Here is a 21,158-nt window from a genome sequence, read left to right as displayed (position 1 = left end):
GGGGGAAGGCTGTTGCTCCGATATTTTGCGAATTTTTGAATATATAGCGATAATACAAGTAAATAGATGCTTAAAAATGAAGAATTCCTTCATCCACGAAACTTTAGTAATACGTCGTCTTAGACATAAGGGTTACAAAACCGAAGAGTCCATAAAAATTCTAGAAGAATGTTTTGGAGGGAGAAAGCGAAAATAATGGAGTTCCATTGTTGCCTGAAATAGCCGTGAAAGGTGTCTATATATAGGTTTCTTGGTACGCTGAATCGAATACAAGCATCATCAGGTTAAATAGGATGAAAAATGTAAAAAATGGTGGCCGTCCGATCTTTCCAAAGATTTATAATTTCTACAAATATTAACCGATCGGAACGAAAAATGACTCAAAAGTGCGTTTTACTATATAATAGTTTAGGGTGAAAATCGAAACGATCCATCGAAAAAATTAAATTACGTGTTTATGCTCCATATTATTTGATTTATTTTTCTGTAGCGCTTTTGCACAGAATATAACCTTGTATTTTTATTCACATAATAATGTCCCTGTTCCTTTGGCAATATAATCAATACATTTTCATATCACCTTTTCTAATTTTCTACGAACTAAAGATATAATATATTAACAAATAATATACAATTTTGTTCTTCGCGTCAATGACGTTTGTTATTCCTCATAGCCCCTACTTTTTCTGGCACCGGGTAAAAGCTATGCTACTTACTTCAATATTCAACACCACTTTTTTTCGCTGTGGTGCATCTTTCTTAACGTTTAAATGCAATTTTCAAATATATTCACTCGCAATATAGCCGAAAATCCACAAAATATCAGAGCACCAGCTTTCCCTTTACCCCTGTATATTTCCGGAACGGTTGAGATCGAGGGTTTTCCCCTCTAATGGAATTCATTGTTCACAAAAATACTTCGATTGCGCATAAACTTGTCCACAATTTCGTGTCACACTTGAATCTGTTTCCTCGTGAGAAAAAAAAAAAAATATATATATATATATATATGGCTCTATCTCTCCTAAACTTGTATTTATTTAATGTGTGATTTGAATACATATATCGACTAAAAACCACACTGAAGTGTTTCTTAACATTTTCTTAACTTAAAAAAAAAGTATACTTATCTAAAACGCAATTCATAGCATAGTGTTTCTTATATTTTCTTCGCTTTAAAAGAAAATCACAATATACTTATTTAAAACGCAATTCATTTCATTATCAACACACATTTTCACTTAATGGCGAATTTATAGCTTCTTCAATGTTTCTTATTTTTCAAAGGACAAAATTGTCAATATTTCCACATTTTCTTCTTTAAGGTTTTGCCTTCTTACCGTAACTACGGAGTTGTATTCTGAAAAATATCTTTCAGAATCAACGTTGGAAGCTGGCAAAGATATTGCTTCAAGAGCACAGGCAGCAAAATCTCAGGGGCAAACTTTCACTAATCAACCGGTCTAAAAATAACAAGACAGATAGTCTTCTGTGAATCACATTTTGTTGCAAAAGAAACTAGTGTTATTTTATTAGTATTACCAGCTAACATGTCAATTTCGTGAATACATCGCTTTATGCAATGCATTTCGGTGTTATTTTGAAAAACAGTACCAAATTCCCAAATTCGCGTTGTTTCGCGATTTAAAATCACCAAAAACAGCCTTCTATCATATATATATATATATATATATATACACTTTACTTTGCCTTTTTCAAGTTTTCGATGTTATCGTTAAAACGAAAACTTCACGTCCCTACTAATAGGTGAAGTCCTATAATAAATTACAGTTTTATTTAAAATAAGAAATCGTATATACCTATTTTAGAAAACGCACAGTTCAGTATAATAATGTAATATGAACTGTGGGATGTACACTAAATTGTTACTAATATTGTATGAGATACAGAGAAATCAACCTATGTTCCATAAGGGTGAATTTGATACGTAGTGAGAGATTTGCTGGGAATCGAATCCTACGTAATCTGCAACTCGGCCATTCTACTCTTCAAGTCAGTACACAGACATTCATTTGGTTCGATTCTCAATCTACTCGTACCTTTTCACTCTTCGAATTTTACTTGAATTCGCACTCATATAGGATGTGAAGTGAAGAAAAATGATTGATTCCCTTGTTTCTTATAATACTTAATTTAACAGTCATATATGTTCATTATTTGTAAACACTGGGTCTCCAAGCAAAGTAGGAGTTGTGGTCGTATTCTCAGCATTAATTTCAGGTTCGTCAAGTCTCAGTTTACAAGCTCATTTTTTAAAATTATATAATATATATGGAAAAGAATAGTATGCCGTTATTATTATTATTACCTTTATATTTGGGCCATAATATTCTTGACGTTGTGATTGTCAGTATAATAATAGTATGTCACTGTAGTATGTATGTTGACATACTAATATTTTCAAGTTAATTAAATGTGTTTTAAATTCTGAACTAAGACTATGATTGATGTATTGTTGTCGTTATTGTTATTATTATTACTATTTTAACTTGACACACACACACTTCATTTGTAGGAAGATTGTATTGTAGTCCCCTCCTCTGCTACTGTGTATGCCCAAGTGGTTGAAAGCAGTTTATCCCAAAAGTGGAATAAATTAAGCTCAGTTCATTTTGAACTGAAAGATGGGAAGCAAATTACGTTAACTACACCTCCAGAAATAGCATTGTGCCCAGGAGCTGCGGCAGTACATGATATTCAGCTTAGTCAACTCCCAGTAGATAAATTCAAGACTATCATTCCTCCGTTACCAGTCCTTAAGTAAGTACTGCGATACATTACTTCCTTAAAAGTCGTCACGTAGTAATTTTGTTTGGTTGTCGATGATGATTATGGTGGTTGGTTATTCAGGATGTGCCAGGAGTGTATATATATATATATATATATATATATGAGCAAAAGGAGGAACACGAGGAAAAATCGCAAAATAACGCGCCTTTCTCTCTCTCTTTCTTTCTCTGTGTGTCTGTCTTCTTACAGGATTCGAAAAGCAGGTTGCAAGTCGGCAGCTAGTGATAAATGTAACTGTTTCTTACATGAATCTTGAAATTCTGTCAGTTATTAGCGAGGATTCGACGTGCAATGTAATTTTTTGCGCGATCTATAAGAATTTGTACATCTTGAGTACCTTTTTTTATTGATAAGATTACTATTCAAGCACTTCACATTACAGTAAGATGTCCTTGTTCAACTATCTATGTGTTTCTTTACTATGGAAATAAAATCGAGATGGGTTACTGTAACATAGTTGCAGATATCCTTTTTCTGTCTTCGTGTTGATTTATTTTATGTTCATGGAAGCCTGTGGGAAAAGCTGTCGGCTTATAACGTGTATATATATATATATATATATATAGATATATATAGATAGATAGATAGATAGATAGATAGATAATAATCTGTGCCAAACTGCTCAAAACGTAGAATATTAAGTGCAGAATAATTAATATTCGATTGCACTCTAGTATTTCGTCTCATCCTGGTTAGTGTAGTCGCTAACGTTTTCGTCTTTGGTGCGAGTAGTCCCGGGTTTGATTCCCGGTGGTGACACTTGGTCGAAGAAGTGTAATAGCTTTTTTAGGCCAGCCATCCTGAGTAACTGATTTTCTTCATTCACACTAGGCAAAAGCTGGGATTGTACGTAACATTTATTTATTTATAGAAAGACGAATACTACAGGTAAGGATGCCCATTTACAATATTTACATACCCTGAGTAATCGAACTTTTCTTCTGTTATCGAGGGAAAAGAATGTTCAGTTGTTTAGTTAAAGATTGGTATGTTTCAAATTTAGTATATATATATACCTCTTTGAAAACAAAGTCATTGGCGAATTTTGATTATATTTCTTTTTTGCACTTGTATGTTGTGCTTGCAAGGTTCCAGATTTCGGCAGCGTTTACTAGTTTCGATTTAACGATTTCGATATAACGTTTTTAATGTGTCTTGATCCTTAAAATCCCTTTCAGTTCTTATCGTATACCCAGGTTTCTATAAGCTTTGCTCAGGTTTTTTTTTTTTTTTTTTTTTTTTTTTTTTTTTTTTTTTTTTTTTAACATAGTTGGATGATATTAGTTTGCTGTTTGCTGTCAAAAGTGACCCCGAGGTCCTTAAACTCTTCGATTCTTTTAATATTAACGTTTCAATGCAATGATTATATTTTAGAGGTGTATTGTGACGCAAGTATGACATTATAAAACATTTATGTACGTTAAGTTCGGATCTTTGAATTGACGCCATTTAAAAACGTGTTTATACAGGTCCCAAGCCGTTTCCTTCCTTCTCCGGATAATGTAGTCACCGAGGGACGTCATCCCTCATACGTAATGGATAAGGCCGTAGATGTCAGTCATGCTGAGAAATGTCTATATAAATAAATCTTCTCATCTAAGGAATCACTGGATTTCCTATGCCGAAAAAACTGTGCTGTGGATTGATTTTAAAAATGAAACACTAACTAATAGTATGGATATTATGTTAAAAAAGGCCTTGTGTCCATCTTAAACACAAACTACACACACTTTCTTACAAGGCTGTCTATAATCTTTATTATAAATTAACTAGAAATGTTACAGTTTCGGAAGTATATCACTTCCTTCTTCAGACTAATTCTCCAACTGAAATCATAAATAATATTACATCATTTTTTCTCTAATATTATTTATGATTTCAGTTGGAGAATTAGTCTGAAGAAGGAAGTGATATAATTCCGAAACTAACATTTCTAGTTAATTTATAATAAAGATTATAGACAGCCTTGTAAGAAAGTGTGTGTAGTTTGTAACTAATACTACACTAACACCATATTAGGCTTATTTTCTGCAAAAGAAAAAAAAAATATGCTCTAGGTTTAATAACTAAAGTTCATCAAAAACTGCTAAAAATCTCCTTTGATGTGTTTAAACTTTCCGTTTGTTTTGCTTTGCTCCTGTGGGTGCTTATGTAAATATAAACTTTTTTTTTTTAATTTCATTGTTTTTTTGTGGGTAAAATCTGATCTCTTTGTAAGGTTTGACTGGAGCAAGTCCTGTGCCATTCCAAAAGAGAGAAGGTGTATCCAAAAAGTAAAGGCAGTAAATAGTGGCGTAGCTCAAGTAGTATTTATGTGGTGGGACCTGGTAATGGATACTGAAGGAGAAATTATATTAAGCTGCGCACCAACATGGCTGAATCCAAATTCAGAAGAACTCCCTTGGCGAGATCATTGGATGCAGGCGCTATATTACCTTCCGCAGGAAATTGAGTTCACGAAAGGAGATGAAATAGACCTAATCAGCTGCCATGATGAATTTACCTTGTGGTTCGCTCTTGGTGATGGTGGGAAGTAAGTGTGTTACTGTGGCTTATTTAGTTAAATAAATCTGTTTAGTTATGTATTTGGTTAAATCTTCAGTGAAGACTTATGTACTTACAATGTCAAAATGAATTCAAGTGTGAGGTTATGCAAATGTCAATATTCATATGAATTTGCGCAATAAAACAGTTTAATAGAGGAACAAATGAAATGGAACGAAATATTTTAGTTACACGTCCTACGATTATGCCCGTTAGGCTAAGGGAGACAGATGATTAAGGAAAATGAATGATGGAATAGTTGGTGGAATGAGAATTTGGAAGAAAACGGGAGTACCCCGAGAATGTTGTCCACCACATATTTACTTGGCCAGGGATCGAAATCGAACCAGGAACCCCAAGCGCTCTACCACTGAGCCGCCATGCCCCCCCCCTCCCCCCTCTAATAGAGGAATAAACTATGTGAACACACTATTAAAAACTCATCATAAGTACCTTATAATACTGGGACAACCTGCTCCGACTTTCCATGTACCAATATTTTGATATCATTCACTTTAATTATTTTTTTTTTTTTTTATTGGAAATACAACTTTATAATGTGTAGCTTGGGTCTAAAAGGGCCAATGTCACTTTTTGGCAAAAAATTGATGTTCGTCAAATTTTAGCCCCTATAAATGGATATTTTCTTGTACAAGAAAAGCAGATGTGAATATGAATGGTATATATTCCAAACTATTTCGTGTTGACATTTGCTCTTGCACAAGAAAACATCCATTTATAGACGTTAAAATTGAAGAGTATCTCATTTTTGCCAAAAAGTGACATTGGTCCTTTTAGACCCAAGCCACAGCTCTCTCTCTCTCTCTCTCTCTCTCTCTCTCTCTCTCTCTCTCTCTCTCTCTCTCTCTCTCTCTCTCTCTCTCTCTCTCTCTCTCTCTATATATATATATATATATATATATATATATATATATATATATATATATATATATATATATATATATATATATAGATAGATAGATAGATAGATAGATAGATAGATAGATAGATAGATAGATAGATATAGATATACAACAGAATTTTTTTCTAAAACTTGCGCTAAATTAATAAAAGAGCAATTATTGAAATATTAAAGATTTGTAGTTTGAAGTACAGTACTACATCTTAATAGGAACATATTCCCTACTACCCGTTTTTATTCTGCGTTATCTTTGTAATGTTAATATATTGGAAGTTTTCAGTGATTTAAACCGCCTTTTCATTCTTAAGTGAGTACTCTTTGTACACCTGCAAATTTGATCACATGGTCACAATTTTTCTTCGGTTCCAGAAACCTATAACGTAACCATTTCATTTGTGTTTAATGTTCAAGGAATAATTCATTTTATCTGCATATAGTTTTCCATCAACTGTGAGTTGGAAGCAATTTCATAATGTGAAATGTGTAGTAGCATAAGTATTTTTTTTTTTTTAATCACATTAACCAAGGGGACAATGGTTCGTTGATAGAATGTCAGTATCTATGGTGTTATAGAAAGCTTATAGGTGAGTTCTTTAGTAATTTGAATCTGTGGTCAATATTTTCTTCGAGCTATTTATGCAAACACACACTAAAAGCACACTTCGGTGTCCATCATTAACAAGCCTTCTTCTGATTGTTGATGGTTGGATTTTAGAAGTGTAACGTCCCGTTCAGTACATAGGTTATATGAGATACGGACTTTCAGTTTAACGTAGGATTCAAACCTTTGGTGGGGAGGGGGAGACGGTGGCTCAGTGGTAAAACGGTTACCTCTGGTGCGTGGCGTCCATGTTTCGATCCCCGGCCAAGTAAGTTTGTGGTGGACAACATCGTGTCCGTGGATTTCCTCGAGGTACTCCTGTTTCCTTCCACTTTCTCATTCCACCAATTCTTCCATCATCATTCACTTGCTTTAATCATTGTCTCCCTTAGCCTAATAGGCATAATCATGGGACGTTAAAGTAAAAGATTTCATTTCATTTTTGAAACCACTTGAACTACCCCGGAATCGAACCCAGGTCTTCCCTCGTCGGAGCTACCTTTTCAATCTGAATTACTTTATACAGAATAGATTTCTGTACATGAACATCGGTTTCCATTTATGCCAGTGTAGGCTTAAAGATCTTGTTAATATTTTCACACGTTACGTATATGAATGGGATAAGACTGAATAATTTGTTGCACTATTGAGTGATATTTACTGTTCCTGTGTACTGTTTTTACTTGTTAACCACTTAGCTGTGAAAGGCGTTCTGTAACGACGGGGAAATTAAAGTAAATTATTCCTGAACTTCGTAGTGATATAGTGTAAACATAGATGACCTCGTAGAATGTTTTACAACATCGTTATTTCCGTGTTATATTTTTGTTGTCAATTACACATACAGTACATTGTGATCTTGATAATACTCTATGAACATACATATTAAAACCTACCTATCTTAAAGATTTTTTTCTTCTATTCTCAGCGAAAAATCGTATGAAGATACGAGGCCAGTGTGTCATTGTGGTTTGCATATGGCTTTTAGTCGGACTCGCATTGGTGCTATGAATGACAGTGTTCGTCGTCAGTTATATCTAAAAGCCTTAAGTGAATATATTACACCAGATAGTGTATGTCTGTGTCTAAGCGATGGAACATTGTACGGTTTACTTGCAGCAAAACTAGGAGCCAAAATAGTATACTGTATAGAAAATAATTTGTTGGCACGAAGAGTCCTTGATTCTTTTATCTCATACAATCAACTTGATAACAATGTAGTTATATTGGAAAACAGTCTAGAAGAAATGAATGATTCGGATTTAATTGGAAAGGTAAGATTTATGCTAATGATTTTGTAATTTATTCTTCGTTATAAGCTCTTATTACTAATTCATTGGTGTGCCTTTTATTCGTCTCTTCTACGTATATCGTAAAGAATATAGACAAACATTTTTGGATGTAGGAAAACGTAGAGATTAAAAAAATAAAATTGTAACTGAAAAGAAAAAAAAAAAACTTCTTACTCTTTCATTCCTCTCTGGCAGCGTTTTTAGTAATCTAATGCACTGCTTTACTGGCAAGTGGGTAACTTGTAGGGGCAAGGGGAGGAGTTATCTCCCAATTTAAGTTTCCCGCCATTCGAGGGGGCCGCTTCAAGGTAAAACTTTCCTACTTCGTATGATACGATACGAACATGAATGTATAAATGAAGCGTGGAATAGGTTATCTCCCCGTTAAAAGAAAAGAAGAAAAACCTTTGAAACGAAAGTGTGATCTGGGGACATTCCAGTAAATTAATATTAGGGCCTCCAGAAATAATATATATTTCTTAAGGCTTAAGTTTTTTAAATACATGATAACAGAAAAGTTCACAGAAGTAACTATCTATACCTAGAAATATTAAAAAATAATTACCCCGAAATTTCTTTATGTAAGTTTCATACGTTTCTGGAAAACCGCAAAAATTACAAAAGCACTTCTGGAATATGATTTGGCAATAATGAACTTCGAAAGGATTACATAGTAGTTGTTTAAAGGAGGTTAAAGACCATATCAAGAAGATTGCCAAGGAAATATTAATACTTATATATACCTGTAAATTGAAGATAACTAATTTGGTAACAATTTTAAGGTTGGTTTAGAGGGACAAGTTTTGGCGATAGAAGTCACTAGTCCTCGTATCTCCCTCATGTATTTTTTACTTTTCACGAAAATTCACGAGCTCCCTTACAAACTTCAAACTACAAACTACAAACTTCAGATTTTTAGAGAAGGAACTTCATAACCTATCGAAGGCAACAATCCGTCCTGATTTTTTTTATTTAGAATTCTCTTCATTGTTGAAATGGCTTGATTGTTGAAATTGGATATCCAAATCTTTAACAATATACTGTTTCAACAATGAAGAAAATTCTAAATAAAAAGTCGGCACGGATAGTTGCCTTTGATAGGTTATGAAGTTCCTTCTCTAAAAATTTGAAGTCTGTAGTTTGAAATTTATAAGAGAAATCATGAATTTTCGTGAAAGGTTAAAAAATACGTGAGAGAGAAATACGAAGATTGTGATGACATCTATCGGCAAAACTTGCCCCTTTAAATCAACCTTAAGGAGAACATCTAGATTGTTAAGCCATCACATGAAAGTTGTTTTCTCAAAAACACGTTACATCATGAAAATACTTCATATAGAAAATATTGTGTCCATGATACTGAAGTTATAAATACGTGAATAAGGTATTGCATAACATGTTTTAAGCCACTAAAATCCTCAAAACAGAATATTCGCATACATTAGCTTCTAGGAATACAGTTAGATGAGTGTTAGTTTTATCTTGACTTCGAAAAAGTTGCCAGTGCAACGAAACAGTAAGAAGTTTGTTTTTCTTCGCGGACGCAAGGTAAGTTTTTTTTTTTCTTAAGTACTTGTTAATTACAATTTTAATTGATGTAAAAAATTGTCATAAGAACTTAACTGAGAAATTTCTCTATTATTTCTACATATACTAGATTTTTAGGGAAATTCAGAGCGTTTCATTACACAGAAATAAAATATTTTTATGAAATGAAGAAAACCTCTTCTTTTTTATTATTTATTTATTTTTAATTTTTTCATTGTGATGCTTTGTAGATTGCTCCGGGAAGTTTAAAATTTCGGTCGCGTAAGAACTGAACTGGCTCACAAACAAAGTCATTGAAATCATTTTTTGACAGTGTTGATATCAGCAAATAATTTTCCTTTTAAAAAATAATAATAAAAGTGCTTGAGAGTGAAATGAGTAGAAGTTGAGTGGAGCAGTGTCCTCTAAATTTGATGTGAGGCAAAGCATTAAAGCCTGTCTTGTATCTGTCGGCACTTTACTAAAGGAACGCGAGGTTTTGTGTTGTATTGGTGCAAAATCATAGTTTTTTTGTTTGCCAGTTTCGGTTTCAACTATGAAATATTTTGGTTCAATTTCTCCAGCTGGCTGCACCACAAATCCAAATTAATCATTGATTGTGTACAAGCAAGCATAGTGCAACTGGCCTTTGAAACCCATTTATTAGTTTTTACACAAATATTTACTGTTTTTTTGGTGGTGGTGGTGGTTTGAAACCAGGTCTCAGTATCGTTTCCGCACGTCATGGTTGATATATTGAGTCTTGAGAGGACCTGCACAAATATCATATGTTCACTGTAAATAGCTCTTTGGTAATACACAGTGAAGAGTTGTCGCTAAGCTCAAACACTCTGCTTTGCTGGGGCAAACTTACCACTTCGAAACAGTCTCCTGAAAAGTTTAGAGAACTGGACATATGATCTTTGTGCTCTCAAGATTCGGTGTAATTTATTTTATTTTCTTTAATCGCTATTTATTAACCAAATGCGATTCTGTTTTGTTTTGCTTTTCAACAGTGTATCGTAAATAGAACATGTCTATTCAGTTTTCCCCCCTCAGATTGTGTGAAATCCAAACTCAAATTAAAATTGTTCGTGAATTCATGAACAGCTCATTTAGAAATTTTCAGAATCTCTGATAACTCTCCGATTCATTAATTTTCAATTGTCTTGAATTTAGACTTTTATGAGACCGTTGTCCAGTTCTGAATATCTTTCGGGGCGACTCGCTCTCATTTAGATTGAAATTCCGGATTTTGAATTCTTCAAACCATTTCCGAATCTTAATTTGTCAAAGATCATGTGTCTATGCAGTTGCGGAAAGGTTTCAATACGTATGCAGAGTTTATTTCCTTTTATTATATAAGGCTACCTTGTACTGAGGGTCATTCGAATGCACTTTCTTTTAGCGGTTCCAGCATATAACATGATTATAGACTGTGCGAATGAATGCACAACGTTCTTAAATAGATGACGCTCAGAATTTTCCAGATAACCCAGTTCTTGTGTATTCAGTAGATGCAGGACAAGATAAAATGCTGGAGTAAAGTAAAAATTGAAGTGATTTTATTTTCGTAAATTAGATTCCAATACATATCAACATACACGATAGCATATGTAACGATTATGTTAAATATATTCCATAAACTGTCATACATTAATCATTCTCTTGTAATGGCTTGTAATAATTTTCATTGTGGTAATTTTCAGATTTCCATTTAGATTTCTATAATCATAGGGTAAATCCAAGGGTGAGAATGAAAATAGGCTAGAATGAAAATAATAATAATAATAATAATAATAATAATAATACAATACGACTATATATTTTCCATTTATACCTTATCTAAAACAACAAGGTACGTTTACTGATTAATGAAGATGGACATAACTTTAGTGTAGTCTTAGATGTTACAAATTAAAATTCAAGGTTTCACACGCAATTTATTTTCGAGAAATTTGACATCATTATCTTGTTTCAGGTTACAGTGGTTTTTGGAGAACCACATTTTTTTACTACGCTGTTACCATGGCATAATTTTTATTTTTGGTACTGGAAGAGTGATATTACTCATTTACTTGATCGAAACGCTATTACCATTCCTTCGTCTGCAACAATTTGGGCAATAGCTGTGGAATTTAAAGATTTATGGAAAATTAGAGCACCGCTACATGAAGTTGAAGGCTTTCAAATGAAAAGTTTTGACTTGTTGATAGAGGTAAAGTACGTTTACGTTTGATTTTAGTTGCATTTTTAGTGTATTTATTTTATCTTCCAATAAATTAGCTATTTTTTAAAGCAAATCTTTTTTATTCACGTAAACAGATGGATAAAACACAGGTAACAATGATACCCTTGACCGTAGACGTTTCAGTGACTGTTTGCCACCTTCTTCAGTACAAATTCTTTTAAGAAAACAGCGATTCTAGAAGTATTATCCTATCGGCGAATTTCCCGGAAATAAAATCTTAACGATTTAATGTAGCATAATTAAAGTATTCTTCCTCCTTGAAGCTCGCTGAAAAGTAGCAGGCGCATTATACAGGGTGTTTCAAAATAACACTGACAACGTTTGGGAGGTGATTCCTGATACCAAGATAATACAAAAAGTATAGACCAGTCTAGGTGTACAAATGCTTCCTTTCGGAGTTATAGGCTATCGAAAAGATGAAAAATGAACTTTAAAGGTCCATAGCTCCAAAACTATGGAACCTACCGTAGTCGGCCTAAGACTTCATTTAGGAACTAGTATGTGCTCTATCCAAATATCCAAGATTCAGAATCCTCCGGTACTTCCACAACCATTTTTATAGAGGTAGTTGGTGAATACTTCATATTATATGACCGTAGCGAGACCCCCTCTATAAAAATTGTTGCGTGAGTACCTTAGGATTCTGAAACATATATTTTTGGATAGCGCATATATTAGTTCCTACCTAAGTGCATATATTAGTTCCTACGGTAGGTCACATAGTATTAGAGCTATGGACCTTTAAGTTCATTTTTTCATATTTTCGGCAGCCTATAACTCCGAAATGACGAATTTTTGCACTCAGGTTGGTCTATACTTTTTGTCTTATCTTAGTATTATGAATCACCTCCCAAACGTGGTCTTTTTTTTTTTTTTTTTTTTTTTTTTTTTTTTTTTTTTTTAAACTGTATATTTACACCCAACTACTCAACCTTCCCAGAAAAATGAATATTCCATTTACTCACCTTCTCTATTATTTCTTACGCTACATTAACGCGTTAAAGTTTTATTTCCATAGTAAAGAAGCACATATATGGAAGAGTACACTTTGTTTTAACTTGTTTATACATGGAAGCAAATTCACCGACAATTTAATTCTTGTCAACGTTTCATTAGAATTTTTCTCACAGAGTATTTGCCACATTTCTTGGAGAATGTCCAGAATGCTCAGACCTCAGGGAATGTTTAGGGCTTCCTAAAACTGAACCGAGTTTTAGGAGAAAATGCAGTTTCTAGGGACCTTTTCTTAATTTTATCATGAGATTGAAGTAAATAATGCGCTCAGAGATTTCCTTTCTAATATTTGCTTGTCATGTGTTATTTATATTTCGCTGTTTATTCTTTTAGCATTTTCATGTTCTATTTCATTTTGTTTTAACGCCTTATTGACATGTTTTTACTTGAAGTTCCCGTTTTTAGAAGTTTAATTTTAAATTTTCAATCCACAAAATGTGTCGACCTTGGCCTTATCGTGACGGGGATAAGTAGCCCCGCTTTTGACGTCCCTTAGTAGTACCATTAAATGTCCGCCCCGCTGCTAAAGTACCATTAAGTGTACAATATTCAATCAGTCAATCTTTAAACAGTTTATGCTGAAGATGACTTCGGTCATAAATGCCATTGTTACCAGTGGGTACTTAATGAGTAAAAGAGCTTTATTTATATTAGTTTGCATTCTGTTATTAAAATAAGTCAATTTGTTCTTAATAAATTGGGTTTATTTTTAATATACGAAGTTTGTCCAGGAAGAAACCGACCATTCGGAATATAATGGTACTTACCGTTTGTCGAAGTTATTCAGATATATCTCCTTCAAAATATTTCCCACTATTAAAGGAACATTTTTAGCGTGTGTTACATATCATGAACGCATCCTGGAATGTACTTTTTGGAATAACGTGGAGGTCTCCTAGTGAATTTCTTGTTTCTCATATGGATTAGAAACGTCACCTGTCAGAATGGATTCTTTCTTCTATGTGGTCAGTTTGTAGAGTTGACCCCTCCTTTCTACTCCAACTCTAAACACCGTGTGCGTGGGTTTTCTTGGGGTTCTCCCGTTTCCTCCCACTTTCTTCATTCCACCATTTCATTCATTTCTCATAATCACCGTCTCCTTTAGCCTAACCGGCAAAACCGTGGGACGTAAAACTCAAAGATTTCATTTAATTTCTACTCCAACTCTCTGTTCTCATCCGGGCTTGGAACCAGCAGCAGCAGAGTTAGACTATAGTTTTTAAGTATATTTTAATGTAATAAGTTTTGGTAGTCCATCACAAGGAATTGCTATTTCATATGATAACGACATATCTTCTAAAGTTGTTACTTGAGACTTATGTCTCTGATCGTACATCTTACTTCTCAAGATCTAAACCAGTCTTTCTATTTTATACGCTTGTAACCCGAGCCTATTAAAGCACTCAAAAATATGTCGATTTGACCCACCTCTGAGCACTTGTCCTGTCCGTTTTAATTTGTCCAAGTCCTTATTAGCCACTGTAACTTACAATTCTTGCTAAGACATTATTTCTGTACATGTGGGTAGAGCTTGACGTTTAATGTGTTATCTTGGTAATCTTAGTTGATTTACTTGTGTTGTAATTATAAGTCTTCTCTTAGCCGAAAACAATAGACTGACTCCTTCATGTCAGTTTTTCCATTTTCTATCTACCCTTTTGGGCATGCCGCTGACACGATCCATGCATAACCAATACAATAAGGACCTGCGGTGGCTTGATATGGAGTTAGTATCGTCTTGCATTGACTCGCGTCACAAACAATCTGAGCAAAGCAGATTGTGAGACATCATGAACCAGCTAAGAAAACCCCTCCTCGTTCAGGATTGGTAGAGAAACCAATATGATTGCATCCGGTCCCTCCCAACAAAAACGACGTGTTTTGAGGGATCTCGTTCTCTCGCACTCACCAATATTTGCTCTCCTCTCACTGAAGGGTAGTGGTGCAGGTGAGATGATGTGATCAAAACCGGAACTTTCCTACTTAAAATATCTATCAGAAGAAATAAATAAACCCGAGTATAGCGTTGTTCTTACTAATAATGCATTGAAATTTAGAACCTTGGGAACAATGAAAATTTCGTCGTAAATTAACAAGGGATATAAGAGTTCTATAAAGGAATTTATGTGTCAGTAAGAATAGGCACCTATTAAAACAGATAATAGGCATTTTGAAATTTTGCGGCGCCCGTACACTAGCCTTGAGGATCCATTATGAAACTGCATGATTTATTAGTCAGAGGGGGCGGGAGTATTTTTAGTTTCCTACATTATAAGGTTAGATTGCCGTGGCCAAAAACACATGTAAAAAATAAAAATGATCTGTTGAACGCAATATTTCTCAAATATTTGGACGGAATAGGAGATATTAAACAAGTTAATTTCGTAGCAGTACAAGCGGATAAAACAACTGATGTCTCGACAACATCTTAGTTCCTTATAATATTGATATGTGTCAATAAGGGGAAATCTGTTAAGAAAAAAAAAAAAAAATCGTTGCTCTTACAGACACATCTACAGACGGATTATGTAATGTTTTAATAAAGGAACTTCAATTTCTTATCTATTCAGTTCAGTAATAAAAAAACGGTTTCGTTTGGAAGTTTGTATAAATGTTTTATGTTACATTTTTGGTCTATACTTATATTTAGGTCTAATATACAACTACAGTTTTGACTTTTTAAACAATTTACTTAATAAGCAAATAATAATAATATTGTAGTAATAACAATAACAATAAAGTAGTATTTATCTTAAGGTTGGTCTATCCTTCTCTTTATCCCACGAGCTGCCACGTATCCCACAAGCTACAGAAACCTCTTAGGAAATTGGAGATCTATGTAGTTTTTCCACTGAAGTCTTCGTTTTGAAGAGAAAGCTAAAAACAGGCAATACTAACTAACTAAACTCTATGGCCTATTTAACCTGATGGTTAAATGCAGTGCTCACAAAATCTCTCCATTGACTTCTATCCGTAGCCAACTGGATCCAGTTTCTACTTTGTATTCCTGTCTCTGCGACATCCATCTTAATATTGTCCTCTTATCTCTGCCTAGGTCTTCCTAATGGTCGTTTTCTGATTAGACTTCCAGTTAAACCTTTGAAATCATTCCTACTTCCTTCCATTCTGTTTGCATGACCTGCCCACTTGAACCTTCTAGATTTGATATACCCTAACAATGTTTGGTAAACGGTATAAATTGTAGTTCCTCGTTATGAAGTTTCCGCCATTTTCCATTCCTGTTCCTCTTGGGTCCGAATATTTGTCTCAGTATCTTTTTGTCAAATACTTTCAGTCTACATTTTTCCCTCAGAGTAAGCGACTATTTCGCAACCATACAGAACAACAGGCATGATAATAGTTTTATATATTTTAAGCTTCCAATTACTGGACAGAATTCGCAACAACAAAAGATTTTGAACTGAATAATAACAGAAATTCCCTGCTTTTAGTCGGCATTTGATTTCTTCACGAATATGGTTTTGGTCTGTTAATATTGATCCTAGATATTTGAAAGTATCCACTTTATCGAAAGTATTATTTAGTATTTTAATCCATCTATAATTTGCAGTATTACGATCCCGATGAACTACCATATATATATATATATATATATATATATATATATATATATATATAGTTTTCTCTGCATTTATTTCTAGACCCATGTCCCTGCAAGCGTTTAATAAGACCTCTGCATTTCTTTCTATTGTTTCCTATCATCCTCTATTAAATTTACATCATCAGCATACGCCATAACCTAGTGAATACCAGTCAGCCCTAGGCCCTGATTGCTACTTTCGATTTTCCGAATAGCGTACTCCAGGACGAGGTTAAATAATAGTGGTAACAACGCGTCTCCTTGTTTCAAGCCATTCTTGACGTGAAAGCTCGTGGACAAGAGTTTTCCTACCCGGACTTTACTTGGGGATTCATTTAAACGTATCTTAATTCTAACTTTTTTGGTGTTCCAAATTCTGTAAGAACGTTGTACAATGTTTCTCTCCTAACTGAGTCTTAAGCCTTTCTAAAATCATAGGAAATACTATAAGGGCAATATAACAGTAGGCAAAAAACTAATAAAGGCAATTTAGGCTGAAATAGACAAAATAAATTCTGCTGAAATTGAAACATAAAATCCGCGGAATGAGCCTCATTATGTTCACTTTTATCATCTTTAACATTAAGAAATAGGTATTTTGCTTATTTGCTTAGCACCCGATGTTTACTAATAATAGACTGGTTAACGTGAAAATCGAGGAAAAACGTTCTTCTCTTTTTGGTGGCAGACATTTTCTACCATTTCTCATGTCTCAGCAGTGAACTGTATAACTACGCGGCAGTTCTATTAGCTGCTAAAAAGTTCTTTGAATTTGTTTTCCATTGACAATAGTTTTATGTACCGTAGCTACCATTAAACGTGAATTGTGAGTATTTCTAATACAGGATGTCTATCGGTCACGAAAGTCACGAATCATGAAAAAGTAACGAAATCAGAAAACGGTCATGAAAGTCATGAAAAAGTCACGAAATTTAGCTTTTGGGTCACAATTTTTTTTATCTGTACAAATATAAGTATAGACTAAAAATTTTTGTCCTATAAAACGTGAAAATTCACCACCAAAAATTTATATGATCGGCTTTAGACGCTACCAAATTGCAAGCATGAAAATTCGGCCCAATTCGCACTCAAATTCGCACTTAAGAATGTTACTAAATTTTATGGTTTGGGACATAAAAGGTCATGAGAAAGTCACGAAATTTCATTTTGGAATTTTAGTAGACACCCTGTAATAGAAAATATTACTTTTAATAACCGGATATGTGTTTCGTTATAAAAACCTTCCAAATTGTGATTTCTAAAAGATTCTGGGTTTTCGGTTCTGTGAACCATGTTTTGTGTTGCAGGCTTCAAGTTGCATAAGTGATTCAGCTGTGGAAGCTCAGCCATTGTGGGAATATCCTTGTAGGGCCTTGAGCTTACCAGTTCAAGTGATGAAATTTGATTTTACCCAACCAGTTGCAGAGAAACAGGTGGAGATACTGGGATCAACAGCAATAGAAGGGTATGTATGTTTTTATGTGCTTTTCTATTTGTCAAGAAATATCTGGTAATTACTTAAACAGTTGATCCGGAACATACATACATACATATATATACAAGGGTTGAACAAAAGAATCTAAAACGTTTGCAAAAGTGTGAAAATCATACCTAGTATGGTGTGGGGCCTCCTTTTGCGTCCAAAACAGCTTGAATCCGACGCGGAATGGACGTATACAGCTCCTGAGTCGTGGTGTGTGGAATTTTGTACCATTGTTCCTCGTACCATTCATGAGTCCACGCCTTGTGGTCCTTGCACCACTGGACACGCCTCTTCGCATTTACTGCTGTGACAAGGGGGTTTGGCGATATCGGCCCTGCCACAAATGTTCATTTTATGAAGTTCCCGTCGCACTGTTTTCGATGAAGCTGAGTTCTACAGGCCGGAATTGAGTTCAGACGTAATTTTCCTTGCAGTGGTCTTCTTTTTAGCTGCTACAATCCGTTTTAATGCCCTCTGGTCCCTATCTGACAGGATTGTCTTTCGACCACTGTTGTGCTTTGCAGACGTCGTTTGTCCATGAATTGTGTATGCTCTCGTGACATTGGACACAGTACCTTTCGATACCCCCACAATGTTCGCCACTGTTGCTACTGAAGCTCCAACCAGACGGGCACCAACGATCATGCCTCTTTGGAAGTCTGTCAGGTCGCCCATTTTATCGCACCACTTTCACACCACGACACTCACAGGTAAACTGGTTATTGCTGACGGAAAAGGAATGCCCACATGACACATTGAAAAAAAAAAAAAAGGATCGGCAACCGCAACACGTGTTGTACAGTGGAGGGTCAAACTTACGTGTCCTGTATGAAGTGTTTTTAGATTTTTTCTACCCCCTATATATATATAGGGTATTTCAAAATAACACCGACAACGTTTGGGAGGTGATTCCTGACACCAAGATAAGGGAAAATGTAAAGACCAGCCTGTATGCACAAATGCTTGCTGTTGGAGTTATAGGATATTGAAAACCTGAGAAAATGAACTTTAAAGGTCCATAGCTCCAATCCTATAAGACCTACGGTATTCGGGTCGACTTCACTTAGGAACTAATATGTGCGCTATCCAAGAGCACATCTTTCAGAATTCTGCGGTACTTCCGCAACAATTTTTATAAGAGGGAGTGTGGCTACGGGCATATAATTTGAAGTACTCACCAACTACTCCATAAAAATTGTTACGGATTTACCCCATTATTTATTTATTTTAATTTTTTTAGGGCCGCGGTGGCTCATTGGTTGAGCGTTCACCTCTGGTGCCTGGGATCCTTGTTCGATCCCAGCTCACGCCAATTGAACTTTGTGGTGGACAAACACCGTGTGCGTGGGTTTTCTCGGGGTTCTCCCGTTTCCTCCCACTCTTTATTCCACCATTTCATTCATTATTTCATCGTCTCCTCTAGCCTAGCTGGCTTAACCGTGGGACGTAAAAGTTAATTTCATTTCATTTTTTATTTTATTTTATTATTTTTGTGGTTCGAAAAATGCTCCTTGGCTTAAAATCGGTATCGGCTAGTACAGCCGGTAAAGTAGACGACACTCTTCATCGAGACAGTAGGAAAAAGTTTCGAAAAAATGTTTGTAGAAATTAGCATAAATAAGTTTTTGTAGTCTTGTAGACTCAATGTTGCGAAATCAGCGGACTTTCTTCTAATTGTAGTGTATTTTAGTTTTTATCAAGAATGAAATGCAAATTTTGTATTGTTCGTTTGGATTTAACAAATATTTCAAGTATTTGCAGGAGGATATATATAATATATTAGATAGAAAGCATATTAATTTAGCAGAATGTATTAGTATTTAGCAAGAAATTTTATTCCTTGTTTTATATACTTCATTAATGTATTATTTATTTTATTTCCGGGGTCGGCTTACAATGGAATAAATAACGCTGATAATTTCTTTTTTTCAACCCAAAATTCTACAGAACTTCCTTCCTTACTAATAAAACTTATTTTATTTATTGAATGGACAGGTCAGGCACTTGTAACGGAGTAGCACTATGGGTAGACTGGCATCTGGATCCAGCGTCGAAGTACGTAGTCACTACGGGACCTATTTCACCGCCACAAATAGATAAACAAGTTGAGTGGGATATGCATACGAGGCAAGGGATCTTCTTCATGCAAGACTTCAAGAAGGTTGGAATGAGTAATGCAAGATATAATCTGACCTACTCTATTCAGTTTGTGCCTGATAATGGAGATATAATTTTTAACTTCGTTGTAAATGAGAATCAGTGTTGATAAATAGTGAAATATTTGTTAGACTTTTTTATTTAATTTTACAATAAATGAAATGCACCCCTGTTATGATCTGTAGTTTAGTTTTGCTGTGTATATAAGGACTGATCAATATGTAACGCACAATCGCTTTCACGCGATATTATACTGATCTGGGACATGAAAATTGAAAGAGAAGTACTTTGACTTTCACATTGTAATCGGCAGTTACTGAGCAAAGATGGCGCGAGGATTACATTCCTCTACTTGTGAAGAACAGAGAGGTATAGTTCGTTTTTTGTGGGTAACAGGACAAAATCCGAGTGAACTTCACAGGGATTCTTTGAAGATGGTCATGTGAACTCCCCGGATTTGCCACGTACCGGGCGTCCATTAACAGCATCAAGTAAACAGAATAGAGGCAATTCGTAATCTATTGTCGAACATGTTCAATATTTTGAATGGTCCAGTGTATGATGTGGTGCACGACAAACAAATTCCGTAAAGCGAGTTCGGTGGGTGCTAAAAGAACCTCACAGACGTCCATAAATAATAACGAATGATAATATGCGTAGACCACCTGGCGTGGTATGCTTTACATGCTTTCTTGAAGGGTATCAACAGGTGATGACCCTGGTGTACTGCTACACCCCTTAAACAATCCGCACGTCCATAAAATGGAAACTACTGATTCCACACCAAAGAAGAAATTCAAATTGATTCAATATGTAAAACAGAAAAGGGTTAGTGACTGTATCGAATATATGCAGGGGTTCTACTGATGCATTTTCTGACACGCGGAGCCACTGTGAATGTTACATCGTATAAAACAACATTGACAAAGCTGCAACATGCGCTTCATAACAAATG

General features: G+C 34.8%; 1 protein-coding gene across 2 annotated transcripts in view; it reads left to right on the top strand.

Annotated features, from left to right (window-relative positions):
- Art7 (arginine methyltransferase 7) overlaps positions 1 to 20,378 on the top strand; it is a 41,221-nt gene extending 20,843 nt beyond the window's left edge. For both annotated transcript variants that reach the window (XM_081746268.1, XM_081746267.1), the window contains exons 6-11: positions 2,537 to 2,781; positions 5,030 to 5,344; positions 7,807 to 8,152; positions 11,679 to 11,915; positions 17,871 to 18,028; positions 20,042 to 20,378. In XM_081746268.1, the coding sequence (XP_081602394.1) occupies positions 2,537 to 2,781; positions 5,030 to 5,344; positions 7,807 to 8,152; positions 11,679 to 11,915; positions 17,871 to 18,028; positions 20,042 to 20,312 (1,572 nt within the window). In that variant the 3' untranslated portion in view covers positions 20,313 to 20,378. The remainder of the gene's footprint in view (positions 1 to 2,536; positions 2,782 to 5,029; positions 5,345 to 7,806; positions 8,153 to 11,678; positions 11,916 to 17,870; positions 18,029 to 20,041) is intronic.
- The last annotated feature ends 780 nt before the right edge of the window (positions 20,379 to 21,158 follow it).

The sequence above is a fragment of the Thermobia domestica genome, chromosome 18, assembly GCF_964235325.1.
Source record: "Thermobia domestica chromosome 18, izTheDome1.hap1.1, whole genome shotgun sequence".
Classification (NCBI taxonomy): domain Eukaryota; kingdom Metazoa; phylum Arthropoda; class Insecta; order Zygentoma; family Lepismatidae; genus Thermobia; species Thermobia domestica.
The sequence above is the reverse complement of the archived record's forward strand: the minus strand, read 5'-3'. Positions and strand labels throughout refer to the sequence as shown.